The sequence below is a fragment of the Periplaneta americana genome, chromosome 10 (genome assembly GCF_040183065.1).
Source record: "Periplaneta americana isolate PAMFEO1 chromosome 10, P.americana_PAMFEO1_priV1, whole genome shotgun sequence".
Classification (NCBI taxonomy): Eukaryota; Metazoa; Arthropoda; class Insecta; order Blattodea; family Blattidae; genus Periplaneta; species Periplaneta americana.
This window is the reverse complement of record NC_091126.1, coordinates 98,335,499-98,358,782: the sequence shown is the minus strand read 5'-3', so window position 1 is coordinate 98,358,782 and position 23,284 is coordinate 98,335,499. Positions and strand designations below refer to the sequence as shown.

The window sequence follows — 23,284 nt, the reverse complement described above, 5'->3', positions numbered from 1 at the left end:
TCTTTGGCACTGCAACATTGCCAGCGAGTTTAAACTTTCAATGCAATTATTTAATTAACCATACACTTAATCTCAAAACATATAGTAGATTTTTGTTTATTTTCATGTAATCTATCCCTCCTTTCAATGCACAGGGTTATATCGCTTCCACTCTGTATGTACCACATATTTACGAATTTTTTCAATGATTGTTTTCAAGGCTGTGAAAAAACACAGAAGTAAAAACATGTGGATAACACTAGAAATTAAAATCTCATGTGCTACAAGAGGAATCTATATTTAATGAGTAGAAATAGTAATGATTCTCATAAATTATAAGAACTGCTGTAAAATGTTATGAAAATTTCTAAAAACTTGTTCTGAAATAACATATCATCCATTAATCTATTTATGCAATTAGTCAATGCGAAATAATGTATTCTCCCAGAAAGACTCAAATACTGTACTTGATAGTAAAACCAATATACAAAACAGGAGATAAATGTACTGCTAACTATAGACCCATATTTTCTAAAGTGTTTGAGAAAGTTATATATAATATGTTACATCATTATTTGAAATCCAACAATAAATTAGTTTTACAGCTGTTTGGATATAGAAAACAGAAATCAAGAGAGAATGCTGTTTATAAGTCGGTGGATGTAAAAGAATTCTTTAAATTCGAAATTACATGTCAAAGGGATATTTTGTGATCTGACTGAAGTATGTGATTGTGTAGATCACAACACTGGTAAACAAATTGAAGCTTTATGGTATCAAAGATGAGATTTTGGATTGGTTTATATTAGGGCGACCAGACGTCCTGTTTTTAATGAGATTGTCCCTTTTTTCAGCCTCTTGTCCCCTGTCCCGAGAAAAGTATGCTTGGAATGCTAAATGTCCCGTTTTCTTTTAAATGGCGTCCTGTTTCCCTAAATTATTGTTAAAATCTTTCCTTTTCTTTTATTTCATTACAAAAGATAAATAGTTTTACAAACATAATTCAGATTGTAAGTTTTGTGTTAGGAATACCTGGCACCAAATGCATCATCTGAAAGAGTGTTTTCATTGTTGAATTCAATTTGGTCTGACAAAAGGGATCAGCTTTTAGTTAAAATCATGAAGGCTATATTATTCACAAATTGTCATTTCAAAAATGTGTCTTGCGTGGACTTCTATAATTTCCTGAAGGAAAGGGCAATACTTCTACAGCAAATTCACTCATCAAAGAAATATGATGCAGATTGTACGTTGATCTTCATGGAGAATGTTAAAATAGTTAGAAGGTAATATGAGGCAAAACATTTTGTTATGAATCAAGTTCAGAATACAGTGACAAGAATATGATGTAAGGTCCAATTAACCTGAAGTATTTTTAAACAGATAAGTTAACCTAATTAATCCATACTAGTTGCAATATAAAAAATTGTCAACAATGATTTAAGCCAAGTATCTATGCTACTCTATTATGTACTTCTATAATTATTATAGCCTAGTTATTGTGAACAGTGTAGTATTTATTACTTTAAAATAAATAAAACTGGACCTTAGTGCTCAATGACATTATATAAACACAAGTAATAATGAATATTTAGATAGAATGTTGATTCATGTAAACTTTAATAAGTGTCCCGCTTTTTTACTTTGGGCATCTGGTCATCCTAGTTTACATCTTACATCCCGAATAGAAAACAATTAGTGGAAATAAATAAGCCAAATAGTCACGGAGTTACTTACAACAAATTTAGAAATATTAAACATGTGAGTTCCCCACTTGTCTGCTGATCTGGAGCTGTGCTCAGGCTTGGGCTAGATTCCCACTTGGGCTGATTACCTGCTTGGGTTTCTTCTGTGATTTTCCCCAACCTTAAGGAAAACGCCACGTAATCTATGGCAAATTCTCACCTCATCTTGCCAAAAAATTTTGTAACTCTCGACTTGTTCCACATCTTAAAACTTCAATGATATAAGATACTATATGGAGTAAAATAAATTGCATTAAATTAAGAAAGTATATTAAAAATGTTTCCTGTCTTGAATTCTAGCAAACTCTCCAGAGGAGATTTTACATCAGTGACGAAATAAAGAAGGATTAATCTCGAATATTAAAACACTGATGTGTAATAGTATAGTACATTCATGGACAAAAATTTGCATTCTAGAAAAAGATACCTGGTATAATTTTTTGTCTGTATATAATAACTAGAGCCCGGATGTTAGGCAAAATTCCTTTTTTAAACTGAATGTATGTATGGAAGACCTATTAGAGATAAACATGTTTCCACACATTTGGGGATGATAGGCCCAATTTTTGTTTTACCTTTTTTTTTAGCTTTTTTTACGTCGTTATTGTACATTTTCTACATGTTTAATGCATTTAAAATAAACCGCACATAAATTATATCAAAATACAAAAAAGAACGGTTGTACAAATTAAAAATATACATTCACCTCACACAAATATTTGATGCGAATCTTATTCTCCAGCAATACATATGTTTCCACGAAGTCGTAAACTTTTCTCCCCTACCGATTCCATCTTTTATGTCACTTAACAAAGATGTTTGAACAGTATAACCCTCAGTGCTCAGGTCACTTTGGGGTTTACCAGCGAAAGAAAGGGAATGAGGGAAGTATTAAAAGCAAGTCTCCAGATCCCGTTACTGTTGTCACTTGAACGCACAAGTCACGCATACTTTGAAGTCTCTAATCCTTTCTCAGACCCCTCTTTTTGAGACAGTACACAGTCGGTTTTTCCCGATCTCTGAAAGGAAATAGAGACAGTCCTTCTGAAATAAGTTGTTTTAACTTTGCTCCAATTACTTCAGTAGAAGTAGAAAGATCTTTTTCCGCCATGAAAAACGTTCTGACAGGCGTATCACTATGACAGTTGACAACTTAAAAAACCATCTTGTTGTGACATGTAATCAAGGAAAGTGACTACCGTATGGGATAGTTTATCAAGTATTTGTCTGTTTCCATGGATAATAAATGCCTATTTCACTGCCTATTTTTACTATTTTTAGTGCCTATATGCCTGCCTATTTTAACCAACATAAATGCCTAAACATCCGGGCTCTAATAATAACAAATATAGTGTGTGTTATAAATGCCACTAAAATTATATTCAAGTATGAATATGTGCCTTAAAGATAAAATTGCATTCTTCTCTTTACAAATCAATCAAACATAATAAAAAAGGTAAAGGTATCCCCATAACATGCCATGAAGGCACTTGGGGTCATGGAGGTAGAGCCCCATGACCTAGACTTAATTAAGCTATCACATTTTCAAACCATATTCTTGTATTTACATCCCATTTCGACATTATGACTTTTGTCTTCAACCTAATAACTTCACTGATGCGGCAACATTGCAGAAAGTGGCTCTTTTTCTCTCAGTGAGGCCTACCGCCAAGTTACATGATGGATACAGTAGAGAGGGACATCATAAAATAAAATAATAATGTAAGAAGGATTATTATTTCATTTTTAATTTTCTACCATCAAAGTATCTGATTTAGAGAGATTTATCCACATATGACTGTATTGCAGCAATGATCACTTTCCTTTATAATTTAAGACACACATCTGAATTTTATTTATATTAACTCAGTGATTGCTGTACTATGTTTCTCCCATGTAGTCAAAATTTCTAAAGTAACATTCTGTAGTATTATTTACAATACTTCATAAAATGGAGTAAGAACTTACCACACAACCCAGATACACTTTAAAGACTGGGTCAGCAGCCACCATAGTGAGGATCTTTGTGCAACACCACAGGATTTTCTGTTGTTCCTCTTCACTGTCAGAAAGGTGACTTGCTATAATGTCCTGTATCAACCGCCTAAGTGCCATCTCACGAACTTTCCAATCTCGGGAGTACAGAGATGATACCATATCAGAACTAAACACCTGAAAAGGAAAATATGCTACAACTTTACACATTGTCAGCTACAAAATCTACACGGATTTCTGTTCAGTATCAACAGCATAATTATCTCCCTTTCAGTAAATAAACAGTGCCATATTATTCTTACACCCTATCTCACTGCAGTAGTTCAATGGCACTAGGGATCAGTGTTGCTAACTGAAGTGTATGAGAAGTCGCCAAACAGTATTTCGAAAGTCGCCAATTCCATTATCAATAGATGCTGAAAAAGTTGCTAAATCCCTATAGCAATAGAAATGTTAAAAGAAAAAACTTTAAAAGTCGCCAGATTTAGCGACAAAGTTAACACTGCTGGAGATTACAGTGAAACCTCCATGTATCATTTCCATTATCGTCGTTTTCCCACCTTTTTTAATTGCTTTCTTTTTTGGTCCCGGAAATAGTCTCATATAAATAACGCTATTTTTTCCCACATGGATGGTTTTCTTTTACTTTGAAATGGTGAATAAATTTCTTTTCCTGACAATGGCATTTCATGAGAGATGAATGATTTTGTAACTGATTATCCTACTTTTAAAATTACTATACCAACATCAGCTATGAACATTGCGAAGGGTCTGTGAGACCCATCTCATGCATCCAAGCGTTAATAACTTCATTTACAATCATGTTTTAAAGTTTGAGTTTTCATAATATTTTCCATGCTGGATCACAAAATATAATGAAAGAAAATGCAATGTACAACAACACAACACTGCAGAGGAATAAAAAAAAAATTGACTTGATGAAATTTATGATTGCATGCAGTCAACAGTCTTACCTTAGCAAACTCACAATACAGACATTAAAGTTTAGTCTATTTGTTGTGCTAATTTAAGTATAACTTAATATTTGTTTGGAGACTGCCATAAAAAGAATTTCTGCACAATCCTGCTATATTTTAAATGCAAACAAGAGCGTTAAATTCCATGACAATAATTAAAAGGTTGCTTAAAAATATTTATGGAATGATGAATAAATAAATATGAAATGTTATGTTTTATTTAACGACACTCGCAACTGCCAATGTTATATCAGCATTGCCGGTGTGCCGGAATTTTGTCCCGTAAGAGTTCTTTAACATGCCAGTAAATCTACTAACCTAAGCATGTCGCATTTAAGCACACTTAAATGCCATCAACCTGGCCTGGGATCAAACCCACAATCTTGGGCATAGAAGGCCAGCGCTATACCACTGTGCCAACCAGGCAGACAATATAAATAAATATTATTTAAAAGTGATGATAATATCTTTGTGAAAGTTTGAATTCCACTAATATCACTGGAACATACCTTCATCCATTCATTGGCAACAGCCATTTGTTCTGGTGGAATGATCCCTGCATAGGGCAGTGCTTCTTGGAGGCCATGAGAACTGCCATTCGACATTGATCTGTACCCTGAAGATGCCGAGCTGAAACTTGTAACAGGTGAGGTGGTTGTTTCTGATGTAGGCAAGAATACTCGCTGGCTCTCTTGTGTTTTGTGATGTGATTTATTTGTAAACTTATATGATGAGTGTGGTGGAAGTTCTACGTTGTCTGAGGTATGAAGGCTGACTTGGTGCTGGTGTGCAGAAACCCTTTGCTTGCTGTCTTGTTCACAGGACTGCGATGCTACTCCCTCACTGACCCATGCATGCCGACACAGTGGGCACAGCACAGTCTCGCTCTGTTGATAGCACTCTTCTGCCCCTGTACAAACAAATTGTTTTTGCTAAATATTTCAATTTTCAGTAATTAATATTTTGTAGTCACGCCCCTTCTTTTAATAGATCAAATTATTATAGTAATTATCACAACTCCTTTAGTACAACAGCTATCAGTAATAGAAGATAAATAAAACTCAGCATGAGTTCCATTGTAAAAGAAGAGCATTAACTGTATATTAATAGTGTAAAGTGATGTGAGAAGCAAAATTTTCCACCTGACCAAATTGTTACTTTTTCTGCTCCTATGCTTAAGCCTCAAGAGCTGCACATGTATTGCTCATTCAATATTATCATTAGTCACTAGCTTATCAAATGAAAGTCGTAAGTCATCTAACCTTTGTTAACTGTATCAATACTAACTCCAAAACAGTGCCATTGTCAAATTTATTTTCCATAACACTCTTATTGATTAAGAAACAAGCACTGATGAATATCACATTCTGAGAACTTTACTGATACAATCTAAATTGTTTCAACAGTATTAGCTCAACATGGCGCTGATGCATGCCTATCATTTAAAAATAATTAGTTTTTGATGGCTGAGGGAAAAATTATTATGGTATGAGGTTTGTAATTCCTCAACTTTGTTATATCTGTGGACCTTCTACTTTATGTGTTACAACTGGGGAAGGGGCTGCTCCTTATGAGCAAAAGCTCACTCATTTTTTTTTATTTAACACAGCAATATCTTTTCTTTGGAACTGTGCCTATAAACGAAATGGGGAAAATTTTTGAAGCACTCTCTTCTTAATTAATTATGTTGATTTGAGTAGGCCTATGCCTGTCAAGCCAATGTATTTTAGTGTAAGAGCTGCAGTGATGTAGGCTTGTGTAAGTCGAGTGAAGCCACATCTTGTACACATTCACCAGGAAACAGTCATCAAGACTGCAACCTGCACTACAAAAGGTGAGAATTTCCTTGCTCTTCAGCAGAAGACTGAGTTGTGATGTGAGAGGTGTGAAGTTTATGCACGTGTTTTTACTTTTCTTACATTGTGCTTGTTACAACATGTGGAAAAGCCTCTTAGACCTCATCCTTGTATAGCTCCATTAGAAACAGCCATATGTAATTTATTTTTTCTAATATGTTACAAAAATCATGAAATCTTCAAAGTATGTAATTTCGTTTCTTTTTAGCTAATGACACTAAGAGCATAACTGTATATCATTTCCTTCATAATACCCAAAGAAATAAGCACGAAAATTTTAATTTTGATGGAGATATCTTAAAAATTGGCCAAGTTATTATGGACTGAATTTAGAAAAATGCAGTTTTGAGTAAAATGAACAACAAATTTACAGAAGGTGGCTCTGAAGTCAATACATGGCAGGATATTTTAATGTAAAACTTGGTCAATTTTATAGATATTTTTAAATTTCTTTCACAGATATAAACTCTTTCACAGGAAACCAAAATGCAAGTCCTGTAGAATTACTGTTCACTTACAGATAGCCATGCAGTGATGATGCAGCTTATTTCGACAGCCTGTAATACACACAACCAAGCTTTCTCCATCAACCATCTCTAATAAACAGATGGGACAAAGCTCTTCTTCCACAGGTCTGAAACACAAGATACAGAAATGTGATATATAATTTACTTGCAGGAACAGTATAAATAAATAATTTGAATTAATTGCACAAACTCTGTCTCTCTCATCTACAAGCAAATAAATGGTCTGGGAAAGCTAGAACTTAGAAAATTAGCGACATAATAAAAAAGAATACCAGAGAGCATTGTGTGATAAAACTACTAGCTATTTATAATAAAGTCATTGAAGTTAATATAGTTTCTATCTCAACTATTGGAATAAAAACTTTTCTGAAGTTCCATCAGGCATTGAAAATGTGCAATTTATAATAACAAGAAAACATCTACAGAAAAAATGGAATTCTCCTTCAGAAGAGTCACCAGCCACTATTGAAATTGTAGTTTCCAAATTGTAGTTATTGATCAAACAAATTAATAAGGACCAATTTTCTTTTAGAAGAAACATCCAGTAAACGGACATATCAGTTTAAATTTGCTTCCAAAGATTTAACTTACAGGAATTTATAATAATAATAATAATAATAATAATAATAATAATAATAATAATAATAATAATAATAAAATTTATTTATTCTATTTATTTATTTATTTAGAATATTAACGTGCAAAACAACAGCACAAGGCCAATTACAGTTTAGCACAAGATACAAAACAAAACAAAACAAAACAAAACAGAAGAAATTATGATGAGAATGAATGATAGAAATGGCAGTGAGATGGAATACAATCAATATGATAGTCATCATTAATCTTTGACCAAATGCAACAAAATAAATAGCAATATCTAACAATAATAACAAGTAAGGATATATGATGATAAACTCAAAAGATGTATACTACACATTGAATGGATCCAAGCTTAATCCATGCAAATTAGCATATTTTATACATCTGCAGACTAGGAGAGAGGCAAATTAGCATATTTTATACATCTGCAGACCGGAGAGAGAGATTCTGAATTTATATTATAAAAAATGTTACGACATCGTAAACCCTTAGCAGAAATATGAAGAATGCTTACGAATGATTCACAATCAATATCACCCTTAATGACTTTACAAAAAAATAAATAATTAAGATCTTGACATCTGGCAAATAAACTGCAGCAGTTAAAATATTTACAGTTAATCTCATATTTATAGTCATCGGAATTTGGTAAGAATCTATAAGAACACAAGGAAATAAATTTTCTTGAATATTCTCCAATTTAGCCGAGTCAGTGGAAGTAATGGAGTTCCATACACCAGATGCATATTCAAGCTTGGATCTAACCAATGTATAGTATAAAATTAATAGACACATCGGAGTAGAAAAAGAATAAGTTATAGATCTAATTAGACCAAGCATTCTTAATGAATGGGTATAAATATATTGCACATGATCATGGAAATATAATTTAGAATCAAGTATGACACCAAGATCTCTAATACTATTTTTCTTAGTAATTATGACATTACTAAGAGAATAATTAAATTTTAAGGAAGTAGTTTTCCGTGAGAAGGAAATGACAAAAGTTTTGGATAGGTTAATTTTCATTCCATTTTCAACAGACCATCACGAAATTGAATTAATGTCATTTTGTAGAATTTGACAATCAGCCAAACTATTAATTTTACGAAAGATTTTGAGATCATCCACAAATAAAAGACAGCTAGAACTTATTCCTTTACTTATATTATTTATAAATAATAAAAATAAGAGAGGTCCCAATGTAGACCCTTGAGGAACTCCACATAAACTATTAAATGGAACCGAGAGAGAATTACCTAGTCGAAGACAAGATTGTCTATCTGTTAAATAATTTTCAAACCAATTAACATAGTTAGTGGAGAGACCAAAATTACTTAATTTATTTAATAAAATTTTGTGAGGAACAACATCAAATGCTTTGCTAAAATCAAAATAAATTGAGTCTATTTGACTTTGAGTCTGTAGGCATTATGAGATTCAGATAGGAAACTAAATTAGTAGTAGTAGATTTCCCTCTAGTAAATCCATGTTGGGCTGAATTGATCTTATTTTTAACATAAAATGAAATGTGTTTGTGTATTTTTTTTTCAAAAATTTTTTAAAAATTGTTTAGGATAGAAATAGGTCTATAATTAGTAACACTGTTTTTATTACCATTTTTAAAGACTGGGTCAATAGATGCTTCCTTCCAAAGTGAAGGATAAAATCCTGTTTTTAAACTAAGATTGAATAAAAAAGTTAAAATGGGTATGGTATTATTGGAGCAACCCTTAATTATAAAATTGGAATGCTATCCGTACCTTTAGATTTATTAGGTTTTAGCTTTTTAATGGCTTTAGTTACATCATTGGATGTAATTTTTGGCAGGGGCAAACAGTCAGTGATATTACAATCATAAGTAATGAAATTAGAATTACAATTTTGTTGAACAGATTTAAATTGACTAAGCAAATGTGCTTGCAATTTCTTTTTGATCTGTGATGTGGACGCCATTTATTATTAATTCTGTGGGATTGTTATTAGTTTTTCGTAAAGTTTCAACATATTTCCAAAATTTATTTGCTTCATGATTTAGGTTATCATCAATTGATTGTAACCATTTGAATTTATCGGATTTAATCATGACTTTGACTTGTTTTCTAAAATTAGAGAAAATTTGATAATGATGATCAGTTATATATTTTTTGTAATTTTTATGAGCTTTATTTTTTTTCTTAATAAGCTCACGTAATTCGTTTGAAAACCATTTAGGGTAGTGTGATTTTTTAACAAAGGTGACAGGGACAGAAAGAGATATTGCATTGCTTATAATTTGAGACAAAGAATTTGCGGCAATGTTTACATCAGTAGTCTGAGATATGCTGTTCCAATCATAATTGCAAAGAATAGAATAAAGATTCATATAATCACCTTGAGAATAATTTAAATATGAATTGATATGACAGTGTTTCGGTAACGATAAATTTACTTCAATATGAATAAAGATAGAAGGATGATAAATATCCTCTAAAATTAGAGAGTGATCGGTAAGTTTAACTATAGTATTATTGACATTAGTAAAAACCAAGTCAAGAAGATTTTTACTAGTAATGGTACAGTTAATTTGATTTAATCCAAGAAGGCAAGTCGAGGAATATAAATCCTTAGACTTAATTTTAGAGGAGGAGGAGGAGGAGGAGGAGGAGCAGCAGCAGCAGCAGCAGCAGCAGCAGCAGCAGCAGTAGTGGAAAATTCAAGAATTTGTCCTTGAAATTCTTGCATCGAAATGTTCAGTCCTTGCGCAACAAAGTTTATGACATGGAAGTGTAACTATCTAGTTTAATGACTGATGCTGATGTCTTATATGTTGCCAAACACCTGCTGAACTCTGATGGAGCTCCATTCATTTCAATTGAACCGTTTATTTCAGAAACCCCATACTGGCTGAAATAGGTAAAATGGAGTTAAGTTTAGATTCATACTGTTATAGATATACGCATCATTTAGTGCAGAAATCCATTATGTGATCTTTGACTACATTCCCGTTTCATTGCTTTGAAAATCGAGTTTCGTGCAGAAATCCCTCAAAAGGCTAAACATACAGTGTTTCTGCTTTAAAATACGTACAGTTGGCAGTCAGTCACTACTTCCCAGTGTGTGGACCTTCGTTCCTTTCTTGTGACCGTGATTTTGGTTCAACCAAGATACTTTTGAGGAAAGCTAACAGAATCTATACTCCCGAACAGTATACACAAATCATGGAGAAACCAAGTATAATCGGTTGCTTCTCCATTCATCAGGTCTGACTGAAGAAATTCTATCTTTCAAAGACTGGTGGTCATGTTTGTACAAAAAAATGACAAACTCTGATGAAACTTTTGGCAGAGGTAACAAAAAGACCAGAGAATTCCATTTAATATATCATCGTTCAGTTTGTATATAGTAGGCAAACCATTGGTCAAGTTGTCGCAAAATTGTTCATCGGAGGCTTGTCTTCTTCTACCTTCAGTCTCCAGAAGACTACCATTACTAATGTTCTTGCACTACCATCGCAGAAGGCTTATCCTGGTGGAAAGGTCCCAAAAAAATAAGAAAACTGGAGGACTTGCAGAAACCTTTGTAATACACTGGAGGATGTGAACATTTCTATGATGACATAGGCTACTGAAGTGGCTGACTACAGAAGCTGATTGTCATAATGTGAATAGGCATTCTGCCTAAAATGGTTCTCAATACAGTAAAATTTCGTTAATACGCTCCTGTTTATAACACTATCCCATTTACTACGCTCTTTTTATACAGTTCCTGAACATTTCATATGTTGTTGTTTAGTCAACTGTCCGAAGACAGATTGAACCTCACAAGTGATACCAAGAAGACACCACTCATGAGGCAACTAGGCCAGGAGATAATGGAGTAGGGTGGTCAGTTTCTTTCCCCCATTGCATATGTAATCCTGCATAATTTTACCCTCTTGTAAGGCTTCCAAATCTTGTTGTGCTTTTTTCGGATCGGCAATGAGTAAAAAAAAATTTGTATACATTGTAAAACTTATGTTTTAAAAGCATGGTGAAATATGTTGCTGTGACTGTGCTGAGAGTCACTGCACCACGAGTGCCTGAAAGAAATTTCACCCTCTACCTGGAAAAACCCTCTGGTCAGCAATGTCAGAAGTTGTATTTACCAGTATTTTCCATTGTATGAAAGGATTTTAACACTCAAAAGTCTCCCTATCAATACTTTCCTGTTCTTTCAGTAAAATTTAGTCATCTTTTGAATTCTGTGGAGTGGAGTGTGCAGTAGGAAGATTGCCACAGTACTGGACAGTAGCCAGTTCACTATCTTACCCGTTAGATAGCAGAAGCTTACTGATATGAGAATGTAGAGTCCGCAAGGACTGTAGATAAACAGATTACGACAGAATTTTGTCATAGTGTGTGTGTTCTAGAGTATTCAAAGCAATCTGACTGTGTTTAACAACCAACATGAACTATTTTCACAGTCCATTTGCTACCATTTAAATTGAGTTCATACATATTGTCAAACACTTTGACAGTTCGAGATAAATAAGGTATAATATGGTGTATTTATAATTGGGCAGTCTAACATTGTTTTTCTCACAAATATTTTTATTCCTAACATGTGTCAAGTACCCAGTACTGGACATAATGTTTGTTCCCAGTACCGGAAGAAATAAAGGTGAAGTTTCTACATGCCCTATTTTTGTTTTAATGGCAGTTTCTCCAAATGACAACATAACAGAAAAATGGGAGGATGAACAAACGAAAAAAGCTGTTGATAATGCTCTACAGCAGTGGTCCTCAACTCAGAGCACTGTGTTTCATCAAGCCTTGCCCGCTCACCTGCAGAAAGTCATAACAGGGCAGGTAAGACGTTCAGAGGTGGGACCACAATATGAATTTACTGCATAGGTTTATGATTGTTTTCTGATGAAAAAAGATACTAAATAAACTATCTTAAGCAATTTGGAAAAAAAAAAAAAAAAAACATTGTAGCCTATTTTCAACAAAGTTAGAAGTTAATTTATAATTACTTTTAGAAATGTAATCACATTTCATGTTAATTATTTGGGTAATGCATGACAATTACTGTAAATGTGTATACTGCTTCTGTTAAGGAAAATGTTGAACACAACACATAAAAACCCTAGGAATAGTATTGCAGAAATTTAACTCCATTCAGTACACTCAACACTGGCATTAGCACTGATTTTTCGGGATTTGTTTAATTTTCTTTTCCCTCAGCAATTTCTCAACATTTGGAACTATTGTTTGTATAGTGCATAATGTGACAGCACATTTTAAGTTGTGATCCGATACTTGGCTTCCATGACATGGCTTGTTTATCTTCATCATAGGAAAAAAATTACTGTTCGCAAGGATATGTGAATCCGAAAATGGATATCTGTACAATCGGGGAAATCTAAGACATGGAAAGTTCATATAAAAGTCAGATAACTTCTTTTGTTTTGATATTTGTCCTTCGATTCAAAATCATAAAGTAAATGAATAAGTTCTAATTACAAATAATAATCGAAAATCAAACTGAAAATTTTCCTAGTCTTTAAATCTCGAATCAAATTCCTCGCACAGATCGTCATGATGTGTGAATATATTCTTCAAAATCCAAAGTTTTAAGGAACTAGTATGCATATATCGTTAATTTTGAAAAATGTGCTGTAACTTAGCCTTTTAGTTAAGATAACATTTCATAATTAGAGATGGTTTCATATTAAACACCTTCACTCTGTCATATAACTGTGTAATAATCTTGTTGTTACCTTGTAGAAAACAATTTAAAGCATTCAGATAATTCCATTAAGAAGGCAAGTTCACAAATCCATTTTTTCATTTTTCACTTATTATACAGACTTTTCTTCTTTCTCCGTGAACGATGATGTTTCCTCCCTCAGTTCAAAGAACCTATTCAATAATTTGCCACGACTTAGCACCGTATTTTATTATAATATGACAGATCGCCATACTCGCTATTGCATTCATCAAGAAAGACTTAAATTGACAATGAGCGAGACTTTTCGATATAATTGTGTTGGTGGTTTTCCCAACTGGGCTACTTCTATAACACCATTTTGATGTGTTTTGCACATGAATTCTGTTGGTGTATAATGCAGTGAATAGAAATAACTTCATGGGATACATTAACGCTTTTCACTTCGTCCCTTACATTCCTTATTACACCCGTTTTACTTCCAACTATGGAAGGAGCACCATTGGTTGCCAAGGATATAAGTTTATTCCAAGGAAGTCCAAAATAATTTCGACAGCCTTTACATGAAAATATCGGAACCAGTAGTAGTATCCTTTATGAGAACAATATGTAAGAGCTCTCCTTAATCTGAAGGTTTTCAATAATGCCTCTTACAAAAATCACCAGTTGGGGATTATCGCTTACATAAGTATTTTCATCTACTGCCAAAGAACAACAAATGACAGACTGACAAATAATTACTAGTTATACCTGAACGTCCTCGGCTAGACCTCAGATGGGATGCATCACGGTGGAAGGAGACAAACTGGTAGATTCAAACTCCTACACTTGAGAAACGTTCTTCAGTTGTAATTAAACATTCTTCAAATTTTCAATCTTTAAAAGGTTTATAATATCGTACTATTACAAGTGAAATTTTATAACTGAGTCGCACAGCCGATTTACTAACATTGTGATCTTAAACAACTTCTAGCTCATTTTCCTTCAATTGTTGAATTAATGCTACATGCTCTTCTCTTCATATCTGCCATATTCGTTACTGTGAGTTGTATAATGTATCTGTAAATTGTATTTCTTCAGTGTGGCCTACGTTTTGAAGTGTTTTCTGCTCCTCGCATCTCTTGTTTAAATGGATGGCAAGAACCGCCTCTGTTCACTACAACGCAATGTTACAAACCAGTCCTCTGCCCGGTACAGTAAGCACGCATGAGCCAAGCACTGCCCGCGCCCATTCATACACGAATTGATGATCACTGCTCTACAGAGTACATTATCAGTGAGATAAGCAGTGGGTCATTAGTCTAAGAGATCTAGTGTGGGCAGAATTTGGCAAAGTCTGTATTTGAATGCACTGAGCTCTACCCATTTAACAAGTACATCTCGATAGATTTGGATTATATTCATTCTATGAACAGGCCTATTCCAGAAGATCATTCACGTGCAGATGTTGTATGTTTCCCTTTGGCTACAAGAACTCAAGAAAATTCTGAAAGTGATATTCTTCAGAGGTCTGAGCCTAGTCCATTGCCTGTTTCAATCTTTGCTGACATAGCAGTTTCATCTACATTGAGGGACTTTCAAAAGATATTAGAGAAGAGTATTCACGTACAGAGGTCATGAATGCATATGGTAGTCCTATTTTCTTGCGACTAAAAGAACACAAGGAAATTCTGAATCTGATGTTCCAGAGGGACTTCCAAAAGATATTGGGAACATATTGTGAATTTTATTAGTAACAACAACTCTCTCTCCACTCTCTCGCCGCGTTGGCCCTTTCCCCTCTCCGCCGCGCGCCATCCCAAAGTGCTCCGCGCGATCTTCTCTCTTGCGGGACGCAGGTCGTGAGTTCGAATCTCACGTCGCTGTCACATTGCTCCCTCCTTAGGGCTGCTCGTCCCGGGCAGTCCCTTGGTAGGCTGCTAATCGGTCCAGATGCACCACCATCATCTTCCCTCGAGGTTGTCGCTGGATGCAGTACACCACGTCGTTGATCCGGGTCACCACGCGGTATGGTCCATCCCAGGCACGCTGCAGCTTTGGTGATTTCCCTTTGGTCCTGGTAGGTCGATACAGCCACACCAGGTCGCCCTCATGGAATCCTGCAGAGTTGGCTAATCTGTCGTAGCGCACCTTCATCCTGTCGCTGGCCATCTTGAGGTGCTCTCTGGCCAGTTGGTGAACTCCATTCAACTTCTCGGTGAGTTCTGCCACATAGTCAGTCGCTGGCTGGTCGGCGCTGGGTGGCGTGCCAAACAGCAGATCACAGGGCAGGCGCAGCTCTCTCCCGAAGACCATGTTTGCTGGTGTCATCCCTGTTGTATCGTGGACCGAAGCTCTGTAGGTCAAGAGGAACAGTGGGACTCTGGCATCCCAGTCTCGCTGATGGTTGGACACCACCTTCCGCAGGTGCTCCTCCACGGTTTTGATGTATCGTTCCACCATGCCGTCGGACTGTGGGTGGAGGGGAGTGGTCCTGGTTTTATGCACCCCCAGACGCTCGAGCAATTCTCCCATCAGGTTGGATTCGAAGTTGCGCCCCTGATCACTATGCAATTCCCGGGGCACCCCGAATCGGCAGATGAAGTTGTCAAGCAGTGCGTCGGCCACCGTCGAAGCCTCTTGGTTGGGAATCGCGTACACCTCTGGCCATTTTGTGAAGTAATCCATGACGACTAGCAGGTAGCGGTTCCCGCGATCCGTGACCGGGAATGGTCCAGCAACGTCGATGGCGATCCTCTCAAAAGGAGCTCCCACGTTGTACTGCTGCATGGCTCCCCTGCTGCGTGTCCTTGGTCCGCGACTGGCTGCACATGTGTCGCATCTTCGGCACCATTGTTCCATGTCGGTTCTCTGATGCAACCAGTAGAACCTCTGTCTTAACTTGTCCAGAGTCTTGTTGGCTCCCAGGTGTCCTCCAGTCACTCCAGCATGAGTCTCCTCCAGCACTTCCTTCACCTTGCTCCTAGGCAGGACAAGTTGTTCTATGCGGGTCCTTCCATCGGCCGACTCCCAAATCCTCTTCAGGATACCGTCCTTGACAGTGAAGGATTCTCACTGGGCCCAGTAGCTCTTGTAAGTGGTGCTACGGTTTGCGATATCGGCCCATACTGGTCTCTGGCCGGACTCCACATCACGCAGTAGCTGTCCAATGTTTGGGTCCTCCAGCTGCTCCCTCCTTATGGCGGCGTTATCCCATCCTGGGCTCGGCTGGGCGGCAATTGCTCGGACTGCGTGGGCACTATCCCGCTCTTCTACTTTCAGGCAGTGTTTGCAGCCATCCGGGCACGGACGTCGTGATAAGGCATCAGCGTTGGAATGTTTCTTCCCTTGGCGGTGTTTGGAGGTGAAGTTGTACTCCTGTAGTCATTGAACCCAACGGGCGGTCTGCCCCTCCAGATTCTTGAAGCCCAATAGCCAGGTGAGTGCAGAATGGTCTGTCCTCAGATGGAATTCCTGGCCATACAAATATTTGTGGAAGTGCTTCAGGGCTTCCACAATGGCAAGAAGTTCTCTACGCGTCACACAGTAGTTTCTCTCAGCCTTGGATAGTGTTCGGCTGAAGTAGGCAATCACCCTCTCTTGCCCGTCCTGTTCCTGAGAGAGTACTCCGCCGATGCCTACGTTGCTAGCGTCCGTGTCGAGCGTGAACTTCCTTCCAGGGATGGGATATCCCAGTACAGGAGCAGTGCAGAGCGCCTCTTTCAGTGACTGGAAGGATGACTCCGCCTCGTCCGTCCACTGGAATTGTCGTTTCTCCTCGGTCAGCTGGGTTAGAGGCTTAGCGATGTTGGCGTACCCAGCTACGAATCTTCTGTAATAAGTGCAGAGGCCGAGAAAGCGGCGCAGCTCCTGCTTGTCCCTCGGTCTCGGCCATCCTCTGACGGCTTGTAGCTTCTCCGGGTCCGTGGCCACTCCGTTGGTCCCTACTACGTGTCCCAAGTAGTTGACCTTCTTCTGGAATAGATGACATTTCTTCGGGTTCAACTTCAGTCTGGCTTGTCGCAGTCTCTCGAACACTTTCCTCAGGTTCAACAGCTGTTCGCCGAAAGTCTTGCCCACCACGATGATGTCATCAAGGTACAGCAAACAGGTGTCGTATGTCAGGCCTCTCATTACGGACTCCATTAGTCTCTGGAATGTAGTCGGGGCGTTGCAGAGGCCGAATGGCATAACGGTGAACTGCCATAGTCCCTGGCCTGTAGAGAATGCCGTTTTCTCCTTGTCCTCAGGATGTAGCGCCACCTGCCAGTATCCTGACTTGAGATCCAACGTCGAGAACCACTCTGCTCCGGCCAGGGTGTCCAAGGTGTCGTCAATTCGTGGAAGCGGAAAGCAGTCCTTCTTAGTGACGTCATTCAGTCTTCTGTAGTCCACTCAGAAACGCAGGTCCCCATTCTTCTTCTTCACCAGCACCACAGGTGATGACCAAGGGCTGTCGGATTCCTCGATGACCCCTCTTGCTTTCATGCCCTCCAGTTGGCTGTCAATCTCCCTCTTTTTAGCTAGAGGGACGCGTCGAGGAGGTTGTCTGATTGGGCGAGCATTTCTGGTGTCGATGCGGTGCTGAACTTTCTCCGTTCTCCCGTAGTCGTTTTCAGACAGACTGAATACGTCCTGAAATTCTGTCAGTAGATCGTGGACTTGTCTTCTTTCTCTTTTGCTTAAATTCGCCGGCAATTCTCGAGTCAGCTCTTTCAGTGATGGGTCTAGATCTGGACGTGGTCGGTGACACTCCTCATTATCTGCTAGAGACATCACAGACACCACCGGCTCGACATTACCTAATACAGTTCCACTAGGCACCTCCTTGTCCCGATTGGTGACATTCAGGAACCTCACCGGTACCACCTTCTGATTCGGGAGTAGGGATCTGGCCACATAAACCCCATCTATCGGAGTTGTTTGCGAATCGAGGAGCAGGTTTCTCTTAGGTTGTCCGTCCAGTCTTGCCGTCACCATCTCGCAGCCTGCCGGGATTGTCACATGATCCTCCAAGGTGAGTCTGCTGGCCATGGGTTGGTCTTCGACGTCCCTCAGGAACACTTCATCCTGACCAAAACGCAGGATACGGCGCCTGACGTCCACCGTTGCATCGAAGATCCGCATGGCGTCGAGTCCCAGGATGACGTCTTCAGTGATGTTGGCGACGAACACCCACATCTCCAGTCTCCTCTTTCCCAAGGTCAAATCCAGGAAAACCTCTTTTTGGATGGGCAGGCTCTCGCCTGAGGCAGTACGTAGCTCATATTGGCGCAGCGGCGTCCTCCCAGGTAGGCCACGCACGACTTCCGGTCTGGCGATGGTGAGCGACGCCCCGGTGTCTACCAGTACTCTGCATGGGCGGCCTCTTATCCATCCGTCAGCAATCAGCCCATCGTCGCATCTTCTGTTAACGGTCTTCAAGATCAGCCGAGGGGATGGTGATGACGGCGCCGACGTGCCCCTCATCACATCGGCCCCTTTTAGTTTTCTTGTTTGTGACCAGATCGGTCACAGTCCCTCCTCAGGTGTCCAGGTTCGCCGCAGGACCAGCAGGTAGGCACTCCTCGTCTTCGTCGCTCGGGTGATTTCGGTTGACGCTCCTCGACGTCGGCCGCCGCGACGCTCCTAATCCGGTGCGACGTCGAGACGTTCGCCGTCAACTTTGCTGCCTCCATCCTGAGGGCCGCCGCCAGAGCTGCGTTGATGGTACGATGCTCTGCCAGGAGTAGCTGTTGTCTGATTTCGGGGTCTCGAACTCCGCTGCCGAAGGTGTAGGCCGCCTCTCCAGCGATGAAATCATTAGGTAGGCCCCTGAGGGCCTTATGGGCCAGTTGTTCCACCGCCATCGCGAATTCTTGTAGGGACTCGCCTGACTGTTGGACCCTCGTTTTTAGTTGGGTCTTAAATGCTGCAGCAAGTTGATGGTCACCATAACGTCCCTCCAGGGCCGCCATTATCTCAGCGGCTGTCCCATCTTCTGGAACGCTGTGAAGAATCTCCGACGCCTGTCCCTGAAGCGCGGCCAGCAGCTGAGTAGTTTTCTCTGCCGGCGTCCACCCATTGTGCTCTGCGATGGCCTCGAACTGGCGACGGAATATTGCCCAAGACGTCGTACCGTCGAACTTCGGCGTCTTGACGTTGTGATGTCTGGCTGAAGGCGATGGTTCCGCAGGGCCACTATAGGGAGTCCTCAACTCTGTGGCCGCTTCTTTCATGGCACGTCGAACCTCCTCGGCAACTATCTGTTTATGTTCTCTAGCCTGGCGATCCACCAACGCGAGGATGTGCTTGTTTTCTACAGCATGTTGGTCCATCAGCACACACGTTTCCTCTTGACGACGTTCGAGATCGCGGATTTTGCCGTCGAAATGGTCTACCTCCTGTCTCAACTCGGCTACTGTCTCGTTTATAGTTGTAAAATTCTGGTTTAGTTTATCCAAATCGGCCTTAAGTTCGTCTTTTACGATGGCGACAATTCCATCTACGTGGGCCGAAACGCTTTCAATTTGCGTAGTGACGTCATCTTTCACTCCGCTTATGTCGCCTTTCACTCCGTTTATGTCGCCTTTCACTCCGCTTATGTCGCCTTTCACTTCACTTATGTCACTTTTCATCTCCGTTTTCACTTCACTTATGTCGTTCTTGACCTCACTGATATCGTTCTTCATTTCTGCTTTTACTGCACTTAAGTCGTTTTTCAGTTCCGCGATGGCTTGCAGGATCAGCTGTAGGTTCTCCATTGTCGATAATATCCCACTTCTGACACCAATGTGAATTTTATTAGTAACAACAATGTAATTTATTCGTCACAACAATAATTCCTTTCTACAATTCGCCTTAAACGCTCTCGTCAACAATTGGATTTTCACTCAACACAGTATTCGTTATAGCACTCCACTGACGACAATGACAATTTACTTGGACTAGTACGAACAACAATGAACTGTTAATCTTAACTAATATTTACAAAGCACTATTTACAAATCAGAACTATCAGTTCTCAGTTCACAGTTCTTCTAGCTCAGTCACTCGAGTTCACAGTATCTCGAACCACAGACCTTCAGAGACAGTTCACTGTACTCGAACTCAGGTCCCTCCAAATGCGGTCCACTGCACTCGAACTCAGGCCTTCGGATGCTGATACAGTTGCGGACGCACACTCGAGTCGAACTCCGGTACACAAGACTGGCTTGCTTGCTCTGGGTTTCTCACTGACTGGCTGACTAATCAACTGAAAACTCCTGTCGTTCCTTCGCGTCCTTAATTTATAACCACAGCGACGTAGCCTCGAAAGTTCCACGCGTCTCTAGAGATGGCACTCCAGAAAAATCCAGAGCCCTCTCCTCTCTACCAGCACCAGATGCGCGCGCACTCTCTCTCCACTCTCTCGCCGCGTTGGCCCTTTCCCCTCTCCGCCGCGCGCCATCCCAAAGTGCTCCGCGCGATCTTCTCTCTTGCGGGACGCAGGTCGTGAGTTCGAATCTCACGTCGCTGTCACAATATCTACAGTAGCAGATGAACTGGAAGGAAAGTCACAATCAAGAAAAGGAGAGCAGAATCAGGTGAGGTGCTTAGGCTACTTCCATACCTTACAGAACAGCAATACGCTAGGAATACTCTAGAATCTCTCACGACATTACGAAGAAGGCAAATTTTGAGAATGGTAACTGATGGTAGAGTAGAGTAGAGAGGGGTCTTTCAAGCCAAAATGAAGATTCCGAAAGTAAAACAGAATATGTGATATGCGTTGAAATGTTTTAGAAGACAAGGTGCCAATTCCTGGATTGTGGTGGTTGAGCAAACGAAAAATGCACAGACAGCGAGAATATTTATCAGATATGACTATTGCAAATAGACAATGAATTATCTTACTTCATTCTGGAATGCATTAAAGTGTCAGCTACTCATTTTTTGTAAAACTTTTGTTAATGTTTCTGTAATATTACGTCATTTGACACTGCCCTGTACTGGAAACACATTTTTGACAGTTCATAAATGCAATCTTTATTTCTAAGAATTTTTTTTTTTAATATTGTGCTAACGATTCATAAAATTTACTTTTGAAATAATGTTTGTAATATGTCTTTCTATCTTTTGAATAAATATTTTGAAATTTGATCAACTATAATTGCTAAGGAGTCTGGTACTGTGGCAATCTCCCCTAAGTTTGTTGGTGTAAAATGGCAAAGCAGAAATCAGTATATATAAATGAAAAATTACATTATTGTTGCCACATCGAAAAATTTAATTGTCAAAAGTACAACATTCCCCCATAAGGATATACATAAATACACTTGGACTTCTCCAGATGGATTGACACACAACCAAATAGATCACATCTTGATAGATAAACGGAGACATACTAGTATAGTAGATATTCGAATTTTCAGGGGTGCAGACTGTAATTCTAACCATTATTTGGTGATTGGAGAATTAAGAGAAAGATTATCAGTAGCCAAGCGAGTAGAGCAACAAGTTAATATTACTAAATTCAATATTTTGAAATTAAAGGACGAGGAAGCTAAGCAAAATTATCAGGTCGAAATTTCGAATAGGTTTGCCACTTTAGACAGTTCCGACGAAGTTGAGAAAGAATTAGATGTTAATAGTGTGTGGGAAAATATCAGAGATAGTATCAAAATTGCAACTGAGCAGAGCATAGGTTATTATGAAACTAAGAAAAAGAAACCGTGGTTTGATGAAGATTGTTGCATGGTAGTAGAAAGAAGGAAACAGGCAAAATTGAAATTCTTACAGGATCCAGTTGAGGAGAAGAGAGATAATTATTTCAATGAAAGACGGGAAGCAAGTCGTACACTTAGGAATAAAAAGAGAGGTTACTTGAAGGAAAAACTGAATGAGGTAGAAACAAATAGTAAGAATAAAAACATTCGAGATTTATATAAGGGTATAAAGGAATTTAAGAACGGATATCAGCCAAGGGTAAACGTGATCAAGGATGAGAATGGTGACTTGCTTGCAGACTCTCCATCAATCCTAAACAGATGGAAAAACTATTTTGCGCAACTACTAAATGTACATAGGCCAAATAGAAATGATCAGGACGAAATTGAAATACAAACTGCTGAGCCATTTATACCCGAACCCACGCTTTCAGAAGTCGAAATTGCAATAGAAAAATCTGAAAAAGTACAAGTCTCCAGGTATCGATCAAATTCCAGCAGAATTACTACAAGAGGGTGGAAGTGCATTATATAACGAAATTTATAAACTTGTACTTGCTATTTGGGAAAAGGAAATTGTACCAGAACAATGGAAGGAGTCCATAATTGTACCTATTTTTAAAAAGGGGGACAAAACCAACTGTGGTAACTTTCGAGGAATATCACTTTTGTTGACGTCGTACAAAATTTTGTCCAATATTCTTTTGAGAAGATTAAATCCATACGTAGATGAAATTATTGGGGATCATCAGTGCGGTTTTCGGCGTAATAGATCGACTATTGATCAGATTTTTTGTATTCGACAGATACTGGAGAAAAAATGGGAGTATAAGGGTACAGTACATCAGTTATTCATAGATTTCAAAAAGGCATATGACTTGGTTAAGAGGGAAGGAAGTATTATATGATATTCTTATTGAATTTGGTATGCCCAAGAAACTAGTTTGATTAATTAAAATGTGTCTCAGTGAAACATACAGCAGAGTCCGTATAGGTCAGTTTCTATCTGATGCTTTTCCAATTCACTGCGGGCTAAAGCAGGGAGATGCACTATCACCTTTACTTTTTAACTTCGCTCTAGAATATGCCATTAGGAAAGTTCAGGATAACAGGCAGGGTTTGGAATTGACCGGGTTACATCAGCTTCTTGTCTATGTGGATGAGTGAATATGTTAGGAGAAAATACACAAACGATTAGGGAAAACACGGAAATTTTACTTGAAGCAAGTAAAGTGATCGGTTTGG

At 38.7% G+C, this 23,284-nt stretch overlaps 1 protein-coding gene across 4 annotated transcripts in view; it reads right to left on the bottom strand.

Annotated features, from left to right (window-relative positions):
• Positions 1-23,284, bottom strand: part of LOC138707924 (mitogen-activated protein kinase kinase kinase 1-like) — a 138,469-nt gene that overhangs the window by 30,280 nt on the left and 84,905 nt on the right. For all 4 annotated transcript variants that reach the window (XR_011334447.1, XM_069837988.1, XM_069837990.1 and 1 more), the window contains exons 8-10: positions 7,071-7,186; positions 5,206-5,606; positions 3,693-3,896 (exon numbers count right to left, since the gene is read on the bottom strand). Coding sequence is in view for 3 of the 4 variants with exons in the window: in XM_069837988.1 (XP_069694089.1) it covers positions 3,693-3,896; positions 5,206-5,606; positions 7,071-7,186 (721 nt within the window). In the remaining variant the exon portion in view is untranslated. The remainder of the gene's footprint in view (positions 1-3,692; positions 3,897-5,205; positions 5,607-7,070; positions 7,187-23,284) is intronic.